We start from the raw sequence: 22,234 nt of genomic DNA, 5'->3' as shown, positions 1-22,234 counted from the left end.
ACAGGGCCTCAATGGCTAGGGCTAGGCTAGGCCAAAGCCAGGAGGTTGGCACTCCCTCTGGGTCTCCCACATTGGGTGGTAGAGGTTCACGTACTTTGTTCATCTGCTGCTCTCCCAGGTGCATTAGCAGTTGGAACTCAAACTGGAACTCCAATATGGGATGCCAGTGTTGCAAATGGCAGCTTAACCCACAGCACCACAATACAGCCCCATCAGAGTGAAAAGCTCTTGACGTGGTTTTACATTTTTGGATGCTGCTGGCCTGTTCTGTCATTCTCCTTTCTGGAGTCTGGAAGCAGCATCAAGGACTACATAAACCCCTCTGAAGGTGTCACTCCCACTCTCCACATGGACTGAAGTAGAGTTAGATACCAAGGTCCAGCGGCCTGTGCCTGATCCCATCCAGCACAGGACAGGGGCAATCCCTTCGCAGGTTCAGACAGAGGGAGGTGTCCCCCTGTGGGGCTCGCATGCCCTAGGAGGGCTCCCCGGCTCTCCCACCTTGAAGGGCTCCAGTCCTGTGCACAAACGTGTCCTCCTTGCCTCTGCCCAGCCTCACATCTGTAGTACATTTCTCCCACCCTTGCTTTGTCACACTGCACTCCGTCTACTTAAAGAACAAAGAATAGGCTGCTTTCCACTGCCCAAAGTGGGGCTGCACCTGCTCAGGTTGGGGAAAGAGCAGGTGCTTCTCATCCAGGTTTGTGGCTGAGACTGTGCTGTGGACTAAAGGACCCGGGTGGGATTTTTGATGGCACATCTGACCTGCAGGATTCAAAGAGGCTGCCTGTTGGAGGCTGAGACAGGATGGCAGAGTGAGGGAGTCTGGCTGAGGACATCTACCCACCCGTTACTTAAGAGGATGAACAAAGGCACGGTTGAGTGGTACAGCTAGATACCGCCAAATAAGGCAAACACAACATTGGACCTAGTAACCCTGGGACACACCCTACCTCTTTCTGCTCCTGCTGGACCCAGGCCCTACCTGAGGGGCAAGGTTTAAGAGCAACACTGTAGAGATCTTGCAGAGATAGTAAAGGCAACAGAAGCAGAGCTGGTGCTAGCTCACCTGGGTTCAGATCCCAGGAACTCTAGTTACTAACCAGTTCTTGAATTATTACTGGTATTTATTTGTCATTTGATGCCCCAGTTTCTTCCGCTGTGAGTTGGGGATTAGAATATTTCCAACCCTCTAGAGTCCTAATGATAATTAACTGGGAGACTATAAGTAAAGCACTCAGAACAGGGCTGGGCTATTAACAACCTCACATCACTATTACTGAGAGGGTAGGAGGTGGTTTTCAGGATTTCCATGAAAAGGCTCAACCTATTCATGGCCTCTGTTTCTCTTTCTGGTATGATGTGGTCAATCTCTCTTCCTAAATATAGTTTTTTAAAAATTATTTATTTAATTTGTCCCCTGCATCCATGTGGAACACATAAATGAAGCTCCTAATCCTGGCTTCCTTGTGGCCATTTGGGGAGTGAACCAGTGGATGGAAGTTCTCTCTCTTACTATGTCTCCCCCCCATCCCCTGTAACTCTGTCTTTCAAATAAGTAAATAAACCTTTAAACAAACAAACAAAAAAATGCAGGTCTTGGGGCCAGCACTGAGGTACAGCAGGTTAAGTGACCACCTACAACGCTGGCATCCTCTGTGAGCACTGGTTTGAGTCTCAGCTACTCCACTTCCAACTTAGCTCCTTGCTAACGTGCTTGGGAAGACAGCTGATGATGGCCCAAGTACATGGGCCCTGCCCTCCACCTGGGAGACCCAGATGGAATTCCAGGCTCCTACCTTCAGCTTGACCCAGCCCTGGCCATTATGGCCATTTAGGGAGTGAACCAACAGATGGACAATCTCTGTTTATTTGTCTCTTTCTCTTTCTCTCTCTAACCCAGCCTTTCAAATCAATGAATCAAACTTAAGGAAAAAAAAAAAAGATTGTAATTCTTGGCACAAATTAACAGTCCCTAGAAGCCTCTTTATATGTAAGCCAAACACTTTTTTAAAGAAATCTCTCTCCATTTGTTGCATCATCTTCAGTGTAGGGAGTGCGCTGGGAGAGAAATGTGGATTTATTTACTCACCATGCCCAGCAGTGACTTGGGAAGCCTGTAGATTCATCTCATTTACAAGCCATTCCCTTCAAGTCTCCTCTGGAAACTATTACAACTTCTTTCTTTCTTAATGACAGTGTAGAACGCAAACTAATTTCTACTAGCCTCTAGCTGTGAGATTTATCGAGAAGATTCTAACATGTTTAGAACAACCAACTCAAGGAAAAAAAAAAACATTTGTGTCATGGATTATTAACTTTGTCTTGATGAAATCAATGAAAATCTTGTTGGAAATGGAGCTCTCTGGTCCAACTTTAGCTCCTCTCCCAGATGGCTGCTCCTGGGATGATACGTCTTTGTGAGGACCATCAAGAATAGGGTACTTTTGGGAGCGCATTCGTCTCTTGCCTTGCTGCTGAGCTGACCTTAGAAACTCCATCTTCCCCTATTAGGCCCATGGTCAGGGCTCGCTGTGTTCTGTAGCCAACCAAGCACTATTACAGCAAATCAATTTGGTCTCTGTTTAGCAGAGAGAAAGATACCTAAATAAGTAGCTTCTAGTAGCTCCAAAAGTCTGGCATTTGCCAACACGCAGTGCTGCTGTTTACTTTTCCCTACCCAGCACTGTCTGATTTGGGCATTTCTTATTCTTGAATTTTTTTGACAAGTCCGTTTAGGGCTTGTCTGACTCAATGAGTCATAAAAGCGATAACCGATCCCTGAGAACCCTGTGACTTTGCTATGATTTCACAGGCAGGGGCAGCTGCGCTTGGAGAATCCGTTACTGCTGTGTCTCTGGAACATGGCATTGCCCAGTGAGTTCCTCAGGGCTCCTGCTTGCACCGCCACCCTACTGGCTGTCAGATGTTCTCTCCCCGGGGGTGACAGGCCAATGATGTAAGCCCTGTTGTCTGGTCACTGTGGAGCCCGATGATGCCTGGGTTAAGCTGTGCAGGTTAACGTGGTGGTGTTATTGTGGAATGCTCCCTGAGCATTTTACAGTTGTTGAATGGCTTGGCTGAATCACGCCTCCCCCAGGCTCACTCCATTAGAGCAGGCCCCGTCTTCCCTGCCCTGCACATCACGATTTCTTCTGGGCTTTCTGTATTCTTCCCAGACTGCAAGGTTTTTTGTCAACCTGTCAGTAGATGCCTTCCTGCTGCAGCTTCCTCGCTCACACAGAGCTACCTTGGATTTCATGTCACTCTCAATAGTTTCCTTAACCCCTAAGACCCATACAAGTGCTAGGAGAAAGGGAAGCTTTTGTCAGAGACACAATTGCACAGGTGGTCTCCTCGGGTGCACCTGCTCACCACGCTGGCTGCAAGGGGGCTGCCTGAGCCCAGAGAGCCTCTGGTCTGGGCAGATGCCCCTCTCCCCTTGGCAAACTCGCTGCTCAGATCTGGCCTCTGCAACCCCTTTGCCCTCTGCCACCATCTGCTCCCTCCCCAAGGCCTGGCTGTGGTGCGCTCTCTTAGGACAGGTGGACCAGCAGCAGTTTGGCAGAGAACTCTTGCCTGGGGACAGATTCCTCAAGCTGTGGCATCCGGACATTAGCTTATGCTCCCAGCTGGACCCTCTGTCAGAGGCTTGTTTGACTTTGGGGGCTGACCAGAGCTGGTCTGAGGGTCTGCTCAGAGGTCAGTCCCTGCCGTTTGTCTCTGTGATGTCTCCCTGAAGAGGCCACTTTGCTTGATTAATGATGGAGGGAGGGGGAAATCAGGCTGTCCAGAAACCTGAAGGAAAGGCGGCCTTTCTCAGTGAAAATGTTTCCCGCATCACCAGCTTCGGTGCAGGAGAAGACAATGGACTGATGCAGGGTGCAGCTGGACCTGCGGTTTTGATGCTGGCCTGCACTTACTTCATCTTCCCAAGAATGGTCCTTACCTTGATACAGCAGGTACACAAGAATCCCTGGGCCCCAGAGCATGGCATCTAGTGAGGCTTGCTGAGGTCTCAGACTTACCCTGGAGCCCACAAGCATGCTGGGAGTGTTGGGAGGCTGACAGCCTGGCTGCGCATCCATGTACCCTGCTGTACTGTGGAGACCTCTCCTTTGCCGTCTGGTGGGGACACGCAGAGGTCTCAGCCTGCTGATGTGCGGATAGGCTTGGAAACTAATCGCTGTCCCCAGGAGCTCTGCCCATTTTATGGGGGCTCATTTTTTTTAATATTTCTGGTCCTGATTCTGTTTCTGGGGACTCAGTGATTGACCAGAGCATCTGCCCTGTACCTGCCCAGATGGGAAATTCTATCAACAAAACCCCCACCCCCACGTGCACAGATCACCTGCTGTGCTCTGAAGGCTGGTGTCCTCCCCAGGGTCATAAGCTGCAACCCAACTCTCAAGGTGATGGTACTGGTAGGTGGGGCTTTGGAGGGGTGATTCGGACATGAGAGGGGAGCCCTCCTGGAGGGGCCAAAGGCCCACAGAGGGGCTGATGAGGCCACAGTCCTTCTCTTCCACTGCTTGGAGACCCAGCCAGAGGGAGCCAGCCACGAGCCAGGAAGGAAAGGGGCTCTCATCAGACAATGGTCCTGCCCCTGTCTGGGTGTTCACCTTCAGCCTCCAGAACTATGAGGAGTAAATTCCTGTGAATTATAAGTCACTAGGTCAGTGGTGTTTTGTTATAGTGGCCCAAGCTGAGTCAGCCTCTGTGTCTCAGAGCTGCCAGGAGCCCTGGTGGCAGGGGTAGGGCGTGGTGGGGGTTCTAGCTGCACAGACTGTCTCTGTGGACCAAGTCCTGCTGCTGAGCCCTGCTCCTGTTCCCCAGGGCTCCCTGCCTCTCCACCTGGCTGGCTTCTTTCTCCATCCTCGTCTGCTCCCTCTGCGTCTTGACTCTAAATTCTTATTTTCTCATAAAGATCAATTTAACCGTCTTTCTGGTAGCCTTTGCTCCTGCTGACACAAGGTGTTCTCCTAAATAAAATATAGCTATTGATATGGGATTTTTGGTGCAAACTCAACAAATCCAACCTGGTTTCCTGTCACCGGTGCTTATGTCCGTGATTGGTCTCTGTCCAACAGCCAGCTGTGTCTCCTGAGTTTCCAAAGAGCTGCAAGCCCCCAACAAGTGCTCACGGCTTAGTTCTCTCCTCTGCCTCTCAGAAATGTATCCTCTGCTTCCTGTTTCCTGGCTGAGTCTCTGCCTTCTGACTGAGTGAGTAACAGTGCGGCTGGATGCTCCCATCCCATGCAAAACCAGTGCGGGCTTCTGAGAGGGGCTGGACAGCTCCCGCGGAGTGTGTGTGTGCATCCAGCTCCTCTGTTGCTCCCAAGTCGGCTTCTGACTGCCATCGCTCATCTTCTAGAAGGGATGTCACTTCGCAAATACCTCCTCAATCTGTTTACCTGGGTGTGGCCCCCTATGAACAGCTGTAGAACTAGTCATTCAACCTTGATGAATCCACAGCCACTTGTTTAGTCACTTCTTCATGCCAATAATTATGTGAAATCATTCACAAATGTTCTCTTAATTCTCACCAGCCCCTCCACATTAGGACTTTTAAAAATAGTTATTTGTTTTTATTTATTTGAAAGGCAGACAGATACACAGAAACATACATACAGACATTTTCCATTTGTTGGTTCACTCTTCAAATTTGCATTACAGCCCATGTTGAGCCAGGCTGAGCACAATCCAGGTATGTCAAGTGGGTGGCAGGGACTCAGCCAGCACCTGCTACCTCCTAGGGTACACGTTAGTAGAAGGCTAGAGCAGAAGTGGAGCTAGGACTTGAACCCAGGACAGTGTGTGATGCAGGTCTCCAATGAAAATTAACTGCTTCACAAAATGCCTACCCATGAAATTGGGACTTTTTTTTTTAAAGACTTTATTTATTTGAGAGGTAGAGTTACAGAGAGAGAGAAACAGGGAGAAAAGTCTTCCATCTGCTAGTTCACTCCCCAGATGGCCACAACAGCCAGAGCTGAGCTGATCTGAAGCCAGGAGCCAGGCGCTTCTTCTGGGTCTGCCACGTGTATGCAGGGGCCCAAGGACTTGGGCCATCTTGTACTGCCTTCCCAGACCATAGCAGAGAGCTGGATCGGAAGTGGAGCTGAGACACAGACAATGCCCATATGAGATACTGGTGCCAAAGGTGGAGGCTTAGCCCACTGTGCCACAGCATGGGCTCTGAAATTGGGACTTTTAAGCTCCATTTTGTAGTGTGTTCTGATTAGGGAGAATGGCACATACAAAAGTCAAGAGGCCTGGTGGAGCAGGGGCAGAGTTCATTGTACCTGAGCCAAGAGACGAGAATCAAGAAGTGCTGGGAAGCAAATCAAAGGAGCTGTGATCTGGCAGGAGATGCATCTGAGAAAGGTGAGTGGCCGTTACCAATTCCCTAGGGAGAGAGGAGGATGCTGAACCGTGCTATGGCAGTGGGAGGTGATCATTTAAAGAGGTCACCAAGGACTTCCCCAGCTCTGTAACCCCTGAGCCTGCACAGGGGACAGGTCCAGGTGACTATGTACAGAGTTACAGGTGCAGGGTGACGGCTGACCCTTGCTCTCACCATGTGTTGCCTGCCTTCCTCACCTACCCTGCACACCTGGGTGGTCTCATTGCAGAATCAACTATGCCAAGTAGCCCTTCGAGTGCAGTGGGTTGTGCAGCTCACTCTCAGGAGCCTGGGTACATACACACTGCACCTGCCTCCATTGTTCCGTTCTGTGGAACGCCCCAGGGAGTGCTATCACCTTCCCATCAAAGGGCAGCCCCATGGCACCTGAGGGTGTGCAGCCCTGACAAACCCGGGACCAGTGACAGCTGTGGCTTTGTGCTGGGGCTGGGAGGGGGCCAGGGACGCATGCCCAGGTGTCCAGGTTAGCAGACTGCACATAGAGTTGGGGATTAGTGCTTAGCATGGCTTCTTTGTCAGCCTTCTGATCCACAAGCTGCAGAATCCAGACATGACTCCTGCACACTTTGAAAGAAGGAGAAGATCTTGTTGCCAGATCTGAGTTCATCTTCCCAGTAACTCCACATTCTGTGTGCCTCACCCATGCAGACTTCCCCAATAAGCCCTCGGCTCACCCACTCTGAAGTCAGGGGCCGCTTAGGTCTGTTGTTTGCCCTTTGCATTCCCTTCTAGCTCTGCTCTCTCCAAAAAATGACAATGTGTCATTTGCAATTCACAGGGGCAGTAAACCAAGGCTGCTGTCTGCACCTTCCCAGGGCCCTGGTCACACTGTGTTTTGCTGTGATAAGTCTGAGAGTCTTCAATGGCTTGCTCAGGGTCACTAAACAAGTAGGCGCAGGAGGAGATATAACTCACCCATTCAGTGAACACTGACTCAGTGTGTGGCTGTATCCATGCACTGGGGGTCCAGCAGGGAGCAAGGCTGGCAAAGCTCTTGGGCCACCCTCCTATGCTGCATGTATGGCAGTGTGAGTCATACTGTATCATAAAGAGTGAGAGGGAAACTGGACTTATAAGCTGGCATATGTCTCTGGAGTTGCCAAGTGAACCAGCCAGCTCTCTCCTCACTTAGCACAGAGCCCACAGGCTCCCAGGAAGACCCCTGCCCCTTTCTTCTTCCCCTGACTTCACTCCTGGTGTCTCTGACTTGGTTCTAAGTCTTGCTTTGCAGTCAAAGCCCTTGGCCTTGACACTTTGACTTCTCTTTTGGTTTTCAACTTGACTCTGACCTGGGAAGAGGCACTTTTCCCTCCTCTCACTTTGCGCAGCACTGTTCCCAGGTGGTCCTATCCCTGGCTCTCATTTTCATGGACTGAGGTTTAACTAGACAGTATCTACCCTGTCTGGCTGATCTTTGCTCATGAGCTATGTGCTGTGTCTTATCTGAGATGGGAAGGAGGGAGGCAAGACTCCTTCAGGTCGGGCTCCTTTCTCTCCCTGTGGTCCATGACCCCAGCCTGAGCTGTTGACTCTTTGTGACAGGTGATGAGTGAGTATTCTTGCAGCTGGGAGCCTCTCTCCTTCAAGACCACCCCTACTGTCTTGGGGGCTTGGTATGACCAAGCTCTGACACTGTATTCATCCACCTTCCCTAAGGAAAGCCTTAAGTTTACCAGGCTGTGGAGAGGGCCCCTGGTCTAGAGAGCCATTCTCCCATCTTCTCTTGATCTCATCCCCACAGCAGCTCTTCCCCAGACAACTGGATTGTGAAGGCAATGCCATCCCCACCTGCTGCATTTCCCCCAGTGAACCATAAGCCAAAGTCAGAAAGCACAAAGTAGGTTACCTAAGTGATGATGCTGAGGTTGGGGGCCAAAGGAATCCACAGATCAACACTGACTCTTAGCTTCTACCCAAGGCAGGGACAAATATGGAGACAGCGTATTACCAGGAGAAGGAGAAGGGGTGAGTAGAGTAGATAGAAAAAGTTCCAATGAGGAGCTAGAAGGCTTTTCAAGTAGGCTCTGATGAGAAGCTAATTGCTGTTTTGGGAAAGGAGTCTTCCACCCAAGTCAAAGTTGGAGGCAGTCAATCTTTTCTTCTTCCTGTCTGTTTTGTATATTTTTGTTGTTGTGAAATACAGTTAGTGTGTGTCTTCTTAGCAGGAGGTCAGACCATCCATCTGTCTGTCCATCCATCCATCCACCCATATACCCATCAACAACCCATCCGTCCATCCATCCATCCATCCATCCACCCACCTACTCACATATCTATATATCTACCTATATCTATCTATTCATCCACCCCTCTATCATTCTCTCATCTATTTACCTACCTATCTGGTTATTCATCCATCCACTCACCCACCCATCCACTCACATATTTGCCCTTCCATCCATCATCCAGTTATCCATGTATTTGTCTATTTGTCTATATCTAGTTACCTATCCATTCATTCATCCATCCACTCACCCTCCCATCCACTCACATATTTGCCCTTCCATCCATCCATCCATCCATCCATCCATCCAGTTATCCATGTATCTGTCTATTTGTCTATATCTAGTTACCTATCCATTCATTCATCCATCCACTCACCCAGCTGTCCACCCACATACCCATCCATCCACTGTTCCTGCTTTATGTGTATCTTCCATGAATTCATTCATCAAATGCATGTTAAGCACCAGCCATGTTCCTTGGTTGGTGCTGGATTCTAGAGACAGCCCTTAGGAAACTCAACAATTGATGAAGTAAGCACATTCATGAACTGACAGTGCAGAATGCATGCACAGAAGAGGGTGTTCTCAGGGAGATCTGGGGGTGGTGGTGAGCAGGGCCTATCTGTGCTTGGAAAAGAGCATTGCTCCAGCCTGCTCCTCTGAGCTGGAATGCATTCATTCTTTACAGCAGACACGCTTGTGGGAGGATTGAAGGCTTCCTCTGGCCTTTCTTAGTCATATTCTGCTGCTTCCTCTCTGCATCCAGACATTTGCTGATTACCTTAATTCACTGAGGCTAGAAGTGCTGGAGGGGAAAAGGTACCTTATGTTGGGTGTTTGTCTGGGCCACAGCAGAGGTGCTATGAGTTCTGCCCTCAGTGCGTGAATGGGGGAGTGGGTCAAAAGGTCCAGGCTGGATAAATAGTCCTTGTGGTGAGTGGGTGCCTGCAAGATCCGTGTTTATCTTGAGAACAGAAATCTTCACTTTGTCAAGGACTCTCAGCATTGAGTTATTCTTTGGGAGAAAAGAAAACCGAAGCCACCTCTTAGTGGTTCGTATTCTCTTCTACTGAAAGCTCCATTCTGCTTGTGTTCCAGAGAGGGAAGGCAGCTGTGCATCAGTGGGGGCTCCCAAGCACTGGGGGGAGCGGGGAGGGGCAGGGCATGGGCCATCCCTGCTCCCTGAGGCGAATGAGTCTCCCACCCTGAGGGGACCAGGACACGATTCTGTCATGATGCAGACAGGGAGTGGGTGCCTGTTGGTTGGAACACTTTTCCTCTCTGTTGCTAGTTGACACCTGACAAGGATAAGCCCAGTCACTGCTTTTGCTGCTTCCCATGTTTTGGTGAGCTGTGGTCAGTCACCCAGGCATGTTCTGGCCACCTCCTGAGCATCGACCCACCTCCACCCACTTCTCACACTTGCAGCAGGCACAGCAAGAGCACAGGACAGTGACAGATGGGACACAGCTGTTTAGCCATGTCCAGCCCATGGGGAGACTTCCAGGGAAAGTGGTCGGCTTTGCTTGGATGTGCCCCTGTGGAAATGGCCCTGGAGGGGTGGCATGAGCAACTGGATGGACAGTGCAGAGCCCATGTATCTGATGTCCTGTGCCCCCTCCTGTACTCCCACCTTGACTGCAGCTTCAGTTGTGGGGGATGAGTTCTACCACTATGTTCTTGTCTGCGGCATCCAGAGTAAGATGTGTGGGGAGGGAACTGTAGGCAGAGACGGAGGCATGGAGGTGTAGGGGTGAGGGAACACATTGAGGAAGGAGAGGTGGGGGCAGAAGGGGAGACTTCTTGTATTCCGAGGAGCATATTTGATCTTCCCAGGCCTCCTGTGAGGCTGACATAGTCTCCTGTTTCTATCCGGTGGGTTTTGTTTTCCTGAAATATTTTTAGCAGGCTCCTTGCTGCTCAGGTGTTCAGAGACTGGTCCCTGTGACCCACTTTGCTGGCCATTGTCTATGCAACAGTTAGTAACAAGGGGCCCTAACCTGACCGCGGTGGACGTTACCTCTCCCGCGACCACTCCCTCCTCCTCTGATGCCTCCTTGAGGGCTGGGATGGTGTGAAGGTGACATCTGGGAATGAGTGCACCCTCCTCCTTGTGAAGGCTCTTGCTGAGCTACTGAGCAGGCAGGTGTAGGCCTTCCTACCCCTCCAGACAGGAGTCTTCCATTACAGTCACCCCTGGATGCACAGGAGGATTGCTCTGCAAGCATTGTTCCAGCTTCTCATCCTGGGCCCATCCTGAGACCAGAGTGGTCTTTTTTAAAGATTTATTTATTTATTTGAAAAGCAGAGTTACACAGAGGGAGGGAGAGACAGAAAAGAGAGAGAGAGACTGTCCATCCACTGGTTCACTCCCCAAATGGCTGCAATGGCCAGGGTTGGGCCCAGCCAAAGCCAGGAGCCCATAGCTTCTTCTGGGGTTCCAGAATGGTCTTTTCTGAAGCCAAGTTGACCACCAGCTCTTTGGACACAGACCCACCAGTGGTGACCTTCTTTCTGAAGTCACCTTATTAGTCCTCAGCACATAGCCCCCACCCCCATGGCTCTGCCTGGCCCTGGCCCTGCCTGCCTGTGGATCCTGCCCATCCTCTCTGCTCTACCTGTTGACAGTCTTGATCTTGAACTGCCTTCAGTTCCTCTAACCCAGAGTTTGGCCAACTGAGGCCATGGGGGTGCACCCAGCACACAGGCCATTTTGATAAATAGCATCTTATTACACATGGCTGTGCTTACACCTTCATGTCTTATCCAGGCTGCTGTCAGGTTACTAACAATCGAGTTGAATGATTACAACAGAGAAAGCTGCACCCAAGTCTTTACTACCTGGTTCTTCAATGGAAACTTTGGTAGGTGCTGCCCTAAGTGGCCCTGCCCCTTTGCACCTTGATGCAAATGCTGTGCCCTCTTTATACTGCTCATCCCTCATCACCTGAGCAGGTCACCTGCCCAGGTGCATGTCTCAGTCATGGTGCTCGTCTTGCTGGTCTCCCTCAGGTTGTACAAATCCACCTCCCACTCTCATACCTGTTGCAGGGATAAGCCTTATCCTACTCAGCATCTCAGCACCTGCCTGGGCTGTCGAATGAACACCTGGAAGCCACACCTCAGTGCTGGGGACCATATCTTAGGGTCGGAGTCCTGCACCACCCCAGCTTTCTGTGTCTGGAAACGCATGAGCCGAAGGCATTTCATTTCCTCTGTCTTTGCAGATCTCCAATCTCTACCTGTATGACAGTGTTCTGATGCTGGCCAACGCCTTTCACAGGAAGTTGGAGGACCGGAAGTGGCACAGCATGGCAAGTCTCAACTGCATACGGAAGTCCACCAAGCCATGGAACGGAGGGAGGTCCATGTTGGACACAATCAAAAAGGTGTGTGCATGGGGACACCTTTCCAGACCAAGGTGGGAGCCAGGGGCCACTCCTCACACCCCCAAGTCTTTGCCAATCCTGCAGCCGGCCTGCAGCTGGGCCCTCTGGGTGGCTATCCCAGGAGGGGCCTTCCCAGGCCTCTCTTCTGATCAGTCCTCCTATTATAGCATTTGAAGGCTAGGTGAGTTGGGGCCCATGGATAGTGTTGTTCTTATTATTATCTCCATGCTAACATGAGGAGCTTGGGCTTCAGGGAGATGTAGGAGCTTGCCAAGGTTATGGGTAAGCAGACTCTGAAGGCAGCTCTCTGTGCCGTGCCTGTCAGATACCCCCCCACACAGGCTGCCTCTCTGCATAGGAGAGGTAGTTTCACTGGGCCCTGCCATAGGTCCTTGGTGTATGTGCATGTGTGTGTGTGTGTCCTCTACTCTAGTGAAATGCCCCATGTGCTGGAGCCTGGATATAAAGTGAACTCAGAAATCCATGCAAGATGTGTTTGAGCGAATTGGCTTTCCGAGGCTTCAGAGGAGCATTTAGGGAAATCCATAGTGTTTGGAGTTTTTGTTCACCATACACTGTGTGTGGTTTCAGTAGCGGAGAGCAGGTTCTGATGTTGGTTCGAATTTACTGCAGACCACAGCAGAGCCCAGGCCTCTTCCTGGGCCAGTGCAATCTCTGGAACTCTCCAGGCTCACAGAAGGGAGGCTGCTGAAGCCCCTCCCCAGGCTTGAGGAGAGAAGAGGCCTGCCCCAGCTCACTAAGCCACCACTGCCTGCTAACCCTTTGGGAGCAAAGGCAAGGGGGGCAGCTCATGACAGCCAGGCTGTGTCAGACACTGGGTTTTGGATGTGGTTTCTCCTTCAGTTCCCACAGGCTCTATCATGTGAGCCTGACTGACTTCAGCCTGGAGCGGGCAGATAGACGATGACTTGGCCAACGTGGCCCAGGTGGCAATGCCTGGTGGACTAGAGCTGGGCTTTCCCTTCCCACACTCATGCTTCTGATCTGTAGGCTCTTGGTCCTCACCCCCACGGTCCTGACCTGTGGGTTCTCGTTGCCTTGTGACTTCCTCTTGCAAAGTGGAGTCCATGGGTCAGGTTGCAAGAAAGCATTAACACTCTGGAAAGTCGGGACTCAAGCTGTCAGTCCTGCACAGTGCTTGGCTCATAGAAGGGTCTCCTCACATATTGACGACATGAACAACATGAAGACAAGTCTTCAGGGATGTCCCCTGCAAGCAGGTGGCCTGGGAAGTACTGATTCTTTTCCATGGCCCAGGTCTGCAAAAGACTCTGTTCTTGTTACAGGCTGCCCTCCTCCAGGCCCTGTCTTGGTGGCTGCATTCTTTGTGCTTTCTAACCTTTGAGACTGCCCACCCTTCAGTGATCTGTCCTTGTCTCCTGCAGGGCCACATCACTGGACTCACAGGGGTGATGGAGTTTCGCGAGGACAGCTCAAATCCCTACGTCCAGTTTGAAATCCTGGGCACGACCTATAGCGAGACATTTGGCAAAGACATGCGTAAGGTAAGCTAGAGGCTCCCTGCCTCCCAATCTTCTTACTGCAGTGCCATCGAAGACAGTGACAGCTGTGTGGGCCCTGCATCCCCCGCAAGTAGGAGCTGGAACAGAAATCCCCTCTGCCACTCATGGTGTTGAGGCTGGCGTTATGGGGGCATCCTGGAGAGGAAGCAGAGATGTTTTTAAACAAACAGCATTGCTCGTGCACTCTGTGAGTACAGCAAGGGCCCCTGGTAGCAACTAGGCCCTGCTCCCTGAAGCTGGAAGGGCCGCCTGGAAGCTGGAAGGGGCAGTATGATTCCCAGTGTGGTGGAATCAGCACAGAGTGGAGAGCAAGTATGAATCGTGGCTGAAGCAGGAGACAGAGGTTACAGCCAGAGCTTCCTCCAGATCCAAGGATGAGACAGGGCCACAGATGGAACACTGGACAGCAAGGAGGGTGGGAGGTGGGAGTGCTGGAGCCATGAGGAAGTGAGGAATGGGCTCGCTGAGTAACTCAGGTGAAGCCCGGCTCTAACTGGATGCTGATGCAGGTGGCACACTGGGCAGTGTGAAATGTTGCCTCTTGTTTTTCCTCTTGGAGGTGCAAGACAGTTTGTTCAGGATCAAAAATATCATTAAGTGGCCTTTTAACTCAGAGTGGGGACCCTCCCTCACACCCCAGAGGGGAGGACTGTGATGCCAAAGTCAGTAAGATCGGGGACCAGCAGGTCCACATGGCAAGCAAGGGGCTGGGATCATCATCCAAACATTGACATCAGATGGGCTGGTCACTCTCACGGCAAGCCATTGTGGACCCATAGTTCTGTACAGGTGGGAGCTGTGGCTGCCACCCCAGGGCCTGGCCAACGCAGCTGGCTTGGATGCAGGAGGACCATATGTGTGTCAGGGCTAGAGACAGAGTGTTCATGGTCTAAATGGCCCATGGGGATTCCAGCTTCTCAGGAAAGAATGAAAACATTCACTGGTTGACACACGTGCAGGCACAGGGTCATGTAGTCTCACACTCATTCTCTCTTTGTCTCTCTGTCTCTCTGTCTGTCTCTCTCTCTCTCTCTCTCTCACACACACACACACACACACATTTCTACACCCTGGGGAGGATGATGTCTTCACTAATGGCAATGCCTGGGAGATGTAAGCTTGCAAGCAATGAGCTCCCAGCAGGGACTGGAGATGCTCATCAAGAGCCCCATAGCATGGCCTCCTGGCTTGGCCAGGGGCAGTGGAGGGGCAAGCAAGGGTTAAGTGATGTTGGGTATTGAGAGTCCAGTTGGGAGACTTCCTTGGTTTGCTCCTGGAGGACCAGGGCCAAAGGAGGCATGTATGGAGCTGGTGAGAGCTGTAGAGCAAAAAGAGTGTGCAAGGCTCATCGGTGATGTCAGAGGCAGGGGACTGGCTCCCAAGGGAGGGGCTGGAATCGCCAGGCCCCTGTGTGATGGGGCAGGTGGGGAACACCCAGCTCATCATGCACTGGAAGATAGAGTTGTAGGTTGATCATGTGAGTGCTAGGAGGTTCAGTAATTGGCCACGGTACAAATGCTGACACACAAGGGTCAATGACATTTCAGAACTCAGCACTGCATTAGTGGCGTCATCGTGGGGGTTGATGACTACCTGGTGACATCCTGGAGGGCCAGGGGTCCTGCTCTGTCAGTGGGAGTCCGGGTTGGCCTGTGATGCCTTCTAGGTTTGCCCAAAGCTTGCAGCTCGGACTGTGGGCTGCAGATGGGTGGCCAGCATTGGGCAGAGTCATGACCGCAAGAGAAATCAGCTTGCACTGGGACTCCTGCCTGGTCAAGAGATGCCAGTGCAGAGAGGAGTTCTGTCCACCACTGAGGAGAGTAAGAAGCTTGCAGAGTGCAGCGCCCTGCTGAAGTGACCATTCCCATCAGCCACGGTACATGGGCACTGCCTGCATCTCTGAGTGTTCTTCCAGGGTTAGGGACAATCAGGCCTTGCCCGCTGGCTCCTTCCCTGCTGCCCACCTGCTTCATGAAGCTCGGCTTTAACTGCAAGGTTCCCATGGATGTTGGCTGGGGTGGTGTGGGGGAGTTTCCTTTGCCTCATTTCTAACACCCAAGCCCCTTGCCTGGCCCCAGACTGCCCACTCCAGGTGTCTGAGAAGGGCAGGTGCAGTGGCCTCCACGTCCTGTCTCAGGTGTCTGAGCCTTCCTTGTTGCCAAGGCAACAGTCCTCAAAACCCCTGAAGCCAATAGGAGCCAGAATCTCCAGTTTGGGGAGCTTCTGAGCAGGAGGTCTGTGTGTGATTGAGTTGCAATGGAAGCTGATTTTCAAGTGGGTTTTATTTTAAACGTCTCCTTTTGTCATTTTTAAATCTGCCCTTAATAACTGCATATCCCTCTTGTTATCTGTGTGCCTGTCAAGCTTATGGCTGTGAAGGAGAAGTTATCTGGGAAGCAGGGCATGGGATTTGCCATAGCCAATGTCTGTGATTCAGGCCCAGGGTGCATCGAGAACTGGGTGGGGGGTGTGGTTTAGGATCAAGCAAGGGAGGGCATTCGGATGGGGCTGGGGGAGCATCACAGGCATAGGACAGGCTTTCAAGGTGGGGCTGAGCTGGGGTTCCTGGTGGAGGATGCTGGGAAATTGGTGTGACTTAAAGGATGCTCCCGTAAGAGATAGCAGCTGAGGATGAGTGGCAGATCTGGGGGTAGGGTTAGGGTGCTGAGTACAAAAAGGCAGTGCCGAGATCAGCTATGGAGGAGCCCCCCTGAAGTGGCCCCTGATGCAGAGCTGCTCGAAGGCCCCATGTTCTGACTGCTGAGTGCTGCCCTGCAGGGCAGGGTCAAGAGTGCTGCACAGAGATGATGCAGATCCCGTGCAGAAACTGAACAGAACCATGGGAAATTCAACCAAACAAACACCAAGGAGTTTCTTTAAAATTCATGTCAAGAGGAATCATCTCACTTGGGGAACAAATGGACATTTTCTTAAACTAAGTGCCCTGGGGGGGCCCTTGGGGAGGGTGAGTCACCCAGACATTTTAGATGAAGTGGCACCGGGAAGTTGTGGGTTACTCAGCCTTCTCAAGGCGGGAAGGCGTGGGTGATCGTCTTTCGCTGCAGGGTGCTGGGCAAATACTAATTAAATGATTGCATCCAGGAAATGCGTTCTTGTGGAGGGAGTGCCAGATGGCAAAACCAAGGGTCGATGTCGCCGGCTTGCTGGGGAGCTCCTGGAAGTGGTAGTGGTCTCAGGGTTGTACTTGGAGCTGCCCGGCACAAGCCTGCCACCAGGGGCAGGATTTGCAGTGGAGTCACTTCTGGCTCTCGATGGCGTTCTCTGGCATCCATCCTGCCAATGGTGTGCACCTTCCTCTGGGACACTCATGTTCTCAGAAGTGTGATGAGAGCTCCAGAACTTTCTACTCCCTTTGAGCAGACAGCAATCCCCAGAGGAGGGTCCTGTGAGTTTGCCCTTGCAAATGTCCTTCACATGCGACATGAGCTGGGACAGATCTGTGGTAGTGGAGTCCTCACAGAGGGAGGTTTCTCAGCAGCTGTTTGGTGCGGGACAGGAGAGTGGAGCAGGAGCTACTGTGCACCCACTGTGTATAAAGGTCCCGTTAGATGTGTGTTGTCTCATTGACTCAGGGGCCTTTGTGTCACTGCTGGGCCTGCCTCTCCTGAGATTCTGCAGCCATACCTCCTCTCTGAACCTTCCTCAGATGGAAGATGCAGGTGCCGTGAGCTGCTTATGGAATGGAGGGAGTCTGTGGGTCAGTGTGATGACCCTGGGCAGCACTTGGAACCCACAGGGCCCTCACTAAACCTCTCAACCCCAGACTGCCAGAGCAGAGACACTCAGGTAGGCCCTAGGACCAAGCCTTCTGCTCTACAGGGCCTTGGGCTTGAACTCCTCCCCACCCCAAGTGCAAAAGCCTGCTTCATGCAGCCCTGACAGGCACAGCTGGGATCACCAAGCCCTGTGCTGGGCCAGAGCCCCCGGCCCCTTCCGCACCTGGAAACAGGTGCCTACGGCTCATGAAAACTGAGGGCTGAGGGATCCGGGAGCCTCAGCCTGGCGGGATTTTATTTTCATGACTGTTTTGCTGTTGGGGTGATCCGTGGAAGAAGAACAGTTGTCCTTTAATGCCCAAGCAGACTTGCCTGGATTGAGACCCCATTGACAGCCCTGAGGAAACAGGTTTGTATGACCCTTTTCTGCCCTAATGACACCAGCTTGGGAGACCCATTCCATTCCCCTAACTCAGGGTCCCTGGTTCAGTAAAACCCTGGGAAAATTGCCAGCTGCCTTCAGGCCTCTTGAGTTTGATTTCCCGTGAGGCAGCCACCTGACTGTGGGCGCAGCAGAAGACAGTGGGTCTCCTGGGGCCAGAGAGGGGGAAACAGGCAGCAGGAGTACCCAGATCACCTGTGCATTTGCTTTCTGTCTCATGTCCAGAATGAATGCCAGCCTGGTGTGGCAGGAGAGACCACGGCTGCTTTTTGTTCCTTTTTATGGAGGATCGAGATGGGACCAAGAGAGACTGAGGAAGTATTTAGTCCGGGACGTGCCTGCTTTTCTCTTGCTCTACAAAATTTGGCCAAGCAGGGACTCACGAGAACCTGCACATACTAAACAGTCCTGGAAGCACACGTGTAGTGGTTGCAGGGAACCCCGAGGCTCCTGTCACAGTTGTCTCCGTCCCCAGCATCTCCATGGTTTTCTGCACAGCTGCCTTTGGGAACCTGAGGCACAGAGACTGAAAAGACCCAATTATGCAATTATGCAGTGCTAGGAGCATTTGGCCATGCTGGGGCTGGAAGGCAGACTTTCTGTGAGTGTGTGTGTGTGTGTGTGCAGCACAGCAGCCCAAGCATCCTTTCTGAACTCGAGATGGTGTCTCACTCCCCTAGACCACTTTCCACAGTCTCTTTCAGTTTCCCGGCAGCCAGCCAGTCTTGGGGCTCCACGATCCCCGATCCCCTCCCATTGGCCCCACAGCCTGCTGAATTCTTGAATTCTACCGCTGCCCTTGGCTCAGCCTCTCCATTCCAGCAAATTACCTAGGGCAACGAGAAAGCTGCATTCTCCTTTGCTAGTTGAAGATGCCTCTCCGGTCTTCTCTGTCGATTTTGATTCTTCATGAAAGTTGGCTTTGGACAGGAATCAAATGCCCAACTTGATGTCATGTCCCCGGGAGGGCCTGTGGCTGCGGATCGTTCTCAAGTCCTAATTGCTTATCATGCAGTGATTGCCATGCCATAGGACCCCGGTCCTCCCTGGCCTTTGGAAGTGCGTCATTAACATGCTCTCCCAGACCTGCCACCGTGTGTTACAAATCATCCCCACTCTGGCAGGTTCAGAAGTTCTACGCTGTGAGGCCAAGTTGCAGAGGTGCCCTGCACAGGGCAGGCTGTCTTTGGTAGCGACACTTCGCCTGGTGGCTGCAGGCGACTGGCAGTGCCTGAGGGGTGCCGTGACTCTATTAAGCTGCTCCCAGAGAGACCCCTGGCTGTGCACAGTGAGTTGCACAGGACTCATAAACTTCAGTCTCCTCGTGGATTAACATTCTCGCAGCGTATTCCCTGAGTAAAATGTCAGCCATTTGGAACCCTTGCGCAAGAACTGCTTTTGACAGAGCTGAGCAGCAAAACAAACAGGGCTACAGCTTCGGAGGGAAAGCAGGAAGCAAAGATGCAATAGAGTATTTCATTCTGAGGATCATTTCATCCGGGCATGCTCATTTCCAGTAGAATGTTTGGAAAATACAGATAAATGAAAAGAAGAATATAAAAGTCAGTTCTGATCTCTCAACCAAGAAATAAATTGTGCATGCATTCCTGGTGCATTTTATGTCTTCTCCCCACCATACCTGCAGAGAGATCTGTATATTTATCCAGTTGCTATTTATTGTACACACATTTTGTATGCTGACTTTCCCACTTAAGGCTATATTGGGAGTATTTCCTCATTTCTTTAACTATACTCTACAGCGATGAGTTTTTAATGGAAGTGCATTACTCAACTTACAGGGAAACGTCCTTTATTTTAGCTCCCTATGTGATGAATATTTTGGCATATCACTCCAGAATAGTGCCATAATGGAATCCCAAATATATAAAAATTTAATTATATCTATATTTATTTTATTTTATAAGAAGTAGAATTGCCAAACCAAGGATAATAATTCTGTTGATGCATTTGATACATATTTTCAAATTGATTATAGAAAGGCTCTATAATTTTTTAAACATTTATTTATTTGAAAGGCAGAGCAACATAGAGAGAGGGAGAGAGGCATTTTCCATCCACTGGCTCACTCCTCAAATGGCCACAATAGCCAGGCTGAAGCTAGGGGCCTGGAAATCCATCTGGGTTTCTCGTGTGAGTGGCAGGGAACCGCATACTTGGGCTGTACTCTGCTGTTTTCCCAGGTGCATTAGCAAGTAGTGAGATCAGAAGTGGAGCCGCTGGGACTAGAACCAGCTCTTGGATATGGGATGCAGGTGTTGTAAGCAGCACCTTAACCCTCTGAGCCACAATGCACCAGGCTCATTAATTTTCATATCCACTAATAGTATATGGAGATAACTATTACAGCTGGTGCTCAGAAAACTGATTGACAGATTAAAAATGTTTGCTAATTTGTATCAGTATGTAGAAAAAGCTAATGAAGTTGCATTGCTTGTGACATTGTACCTAAAAATACAGTCATTGGCCATTTATAAATTATAGTGTAATCTACACTCTTTGCATGTTGATATTGGGGATGAAATTTTTCTTGTCAGTGCATATAGCTTCCATTTCAGAATAGAATTGATAGTTGTGTCAAATAGTCTGTTGCTGTACATTATTTGCCCTTGAATTAGGAACAGTATTTTCTCATAGAGGCATTTAAATTTTTATAGAGTCCAATACTTAACTGAAGCATTTGTAATGTTTTTCCACATTTGCATTTTTAGGGCATGTTTTTTAAAAATTTCTGCTTTATTTTGTTTTTTTAAAGATATCTTTATTAATGACTTATCTAATATTTTTAAGTGATAAAGATTTAATAACCATGTAACTTGAGAATTAAAATCATATAAGACACATCAATAGCTGAAAATGAATAACAAAAACATAATGTTGTCTTTCCCTAAATCTTAAAAGAGAGAAAGAGAGAAACAAGAAAATTGTCTTGAATTCCTGCTTTGCTAATGATTTTGTAAGAATTGGTATTATTTAGTCAAAGGCTATTTTGTATCTATCAAGATACTGTTATTTATATTTTTATTCCCCTTAGTGTGATAAATAATGTTGATTAAGATTTTTCCTTTTTGATTCTGCTCATTTCTATTTTTGTATAAATTCCACACGATATTCTTTTGATTAATATCCTATAATAAGTTCTAATATTTGCTAAGGTTGAGACCTTCTAATTTTTCTTCCTTTTCAGAATACTATTTTTAAAATTTAGCTTCTATTTTGAGGTTAACACAGTTCATATGTATTTGTAATAAATAATGCAGAGGGATATAGTATACCCTCTATTCAGTCTCCCCCTCAGACAACATCTTATGGTACTATTGAACAATAACACAACAGGGATACTAACATTAATAACAGTGCAGGAATCAGCGGTAGAGCCACATTTCCCCAGTGTCATTCATGTGTGTCACTGTGTGTGTATTTCGTTCCACTCAGTTTCATCATGTGTAAGTGGAGGTAGCCACCAACACACTCAAGACACGAAGTAGTTATTGAAAAGGTCCTCAAATTGCTCTCACTTAAAAGAATATTTGAAAGGCAGATTTATATATCTCTATCTATCTATCTATCTATCTATCTATCTATCTATAGAGAGAGAGAGCGAGAGCACTTCTATCCACTAGTTCACTTCCTAAATGGCTGAAATGGCCATGGCCGGACCAGGCAGAAGCTACACACCAGGAGCTTTATCTGGATCTCCCACATGGGTGCAGGGCCCCAAGCTTTTGGACCACCTTCTGCTGCTTTCCCAGGTGCATTAGCAGCGAGCTGAGTTGAAGGTGGGGCAGCCAGTACTAGAACAGGTAGCCATAGGGATCTTGGCATTGCAGGCAGTGGTTTAACCCTCTACACCACAATGCCTGGCCCTCATACTGCTCTCTTATACCCACACCTACTTCTTCCATGTCCCCCTGCCCTGCTGATAGACAGTGGTCTATTTTATTCTCCACATCTATAATTTTGTCATTTAAAAAAAGTTACATAAATTGAATCATATAGTAGTGTACTTCTGTGATTTTTTTCTACTCTGCATAATTTCCTAGAGATTAATTGAAATTGTTGCAGGCATCAATAGTTTCTCCCATTTATTGATGAGTAGTGTTTTATACAATGGATGCTTTACTGTTTCCTCAACCATTCACCCACTGAAGGATACCAGGATGCTTTGAAGTTTCAGACTATCATAAATAAAATTTCCTAGAATATTTGTGTACAAGGTTTCTGGGAAAAATGCCTAAGAGTGAAATTGCTGAGTCATATGCATATTTAGTTAAAAACAAACATACAAATATTGGGCTGGAATTGTGGTATAGCCGGTTAAGCCCTTGCCTGCAGCACTGGCATCCCATATGGGTGACAGTTCTTGTCCCAGCTGCTCCACTTCCTACCCATCTCCATGCTAATGGGCCTGGGAGGGCAGTGGAAGATGGCCCCAGTATTTGGGCCCCTGCA

General features: G+C 49.8%; 1 protein-coding gene across 1 annotated transcript in view; it reads left to right on the top strand.

Moving 5' to 3' along the window:
• Positions 1-22,234, top strand: part of LOC133775995 (glutamate receptor ionotropic, delta-1) — a 706,634-nt gene that overhangs the window by 468,684 nt on the left and 215,716 nt on the right. The window contains exons 7-8 of the mRNA XM_062214629.1: positions 11,880-12,041; positions 13,448-13,567. Coding sequence (XP_062070613.1) covers positions 11,880-12,041; positions 13,448-13,567 — 282 coding nt within the window. The remainder of the gene's footprint in view (positions 1-11,879; positions 12,042-13,447; positions 13,568-22,234) is intronic.

The sequence above is a fragment of the Lepus europaeus genome, chromosome 17 (genome assembly GCF_033115175.1).
Source record: "Lepus europaeus isolate LE1 chromosome 17, mLepTim1.pri, whole genome shotgun sequence".
In the NCBI taxonomy this organism is placed as follows: Eukaryota; Metazoa; Chordata; class Mammalia; order Lagomorpha; family Leporidae; genus Lepus; species Lepus europaeus.
This window is presented reverse-complemented; position numbering and strand designations above follow the sequence as displayed.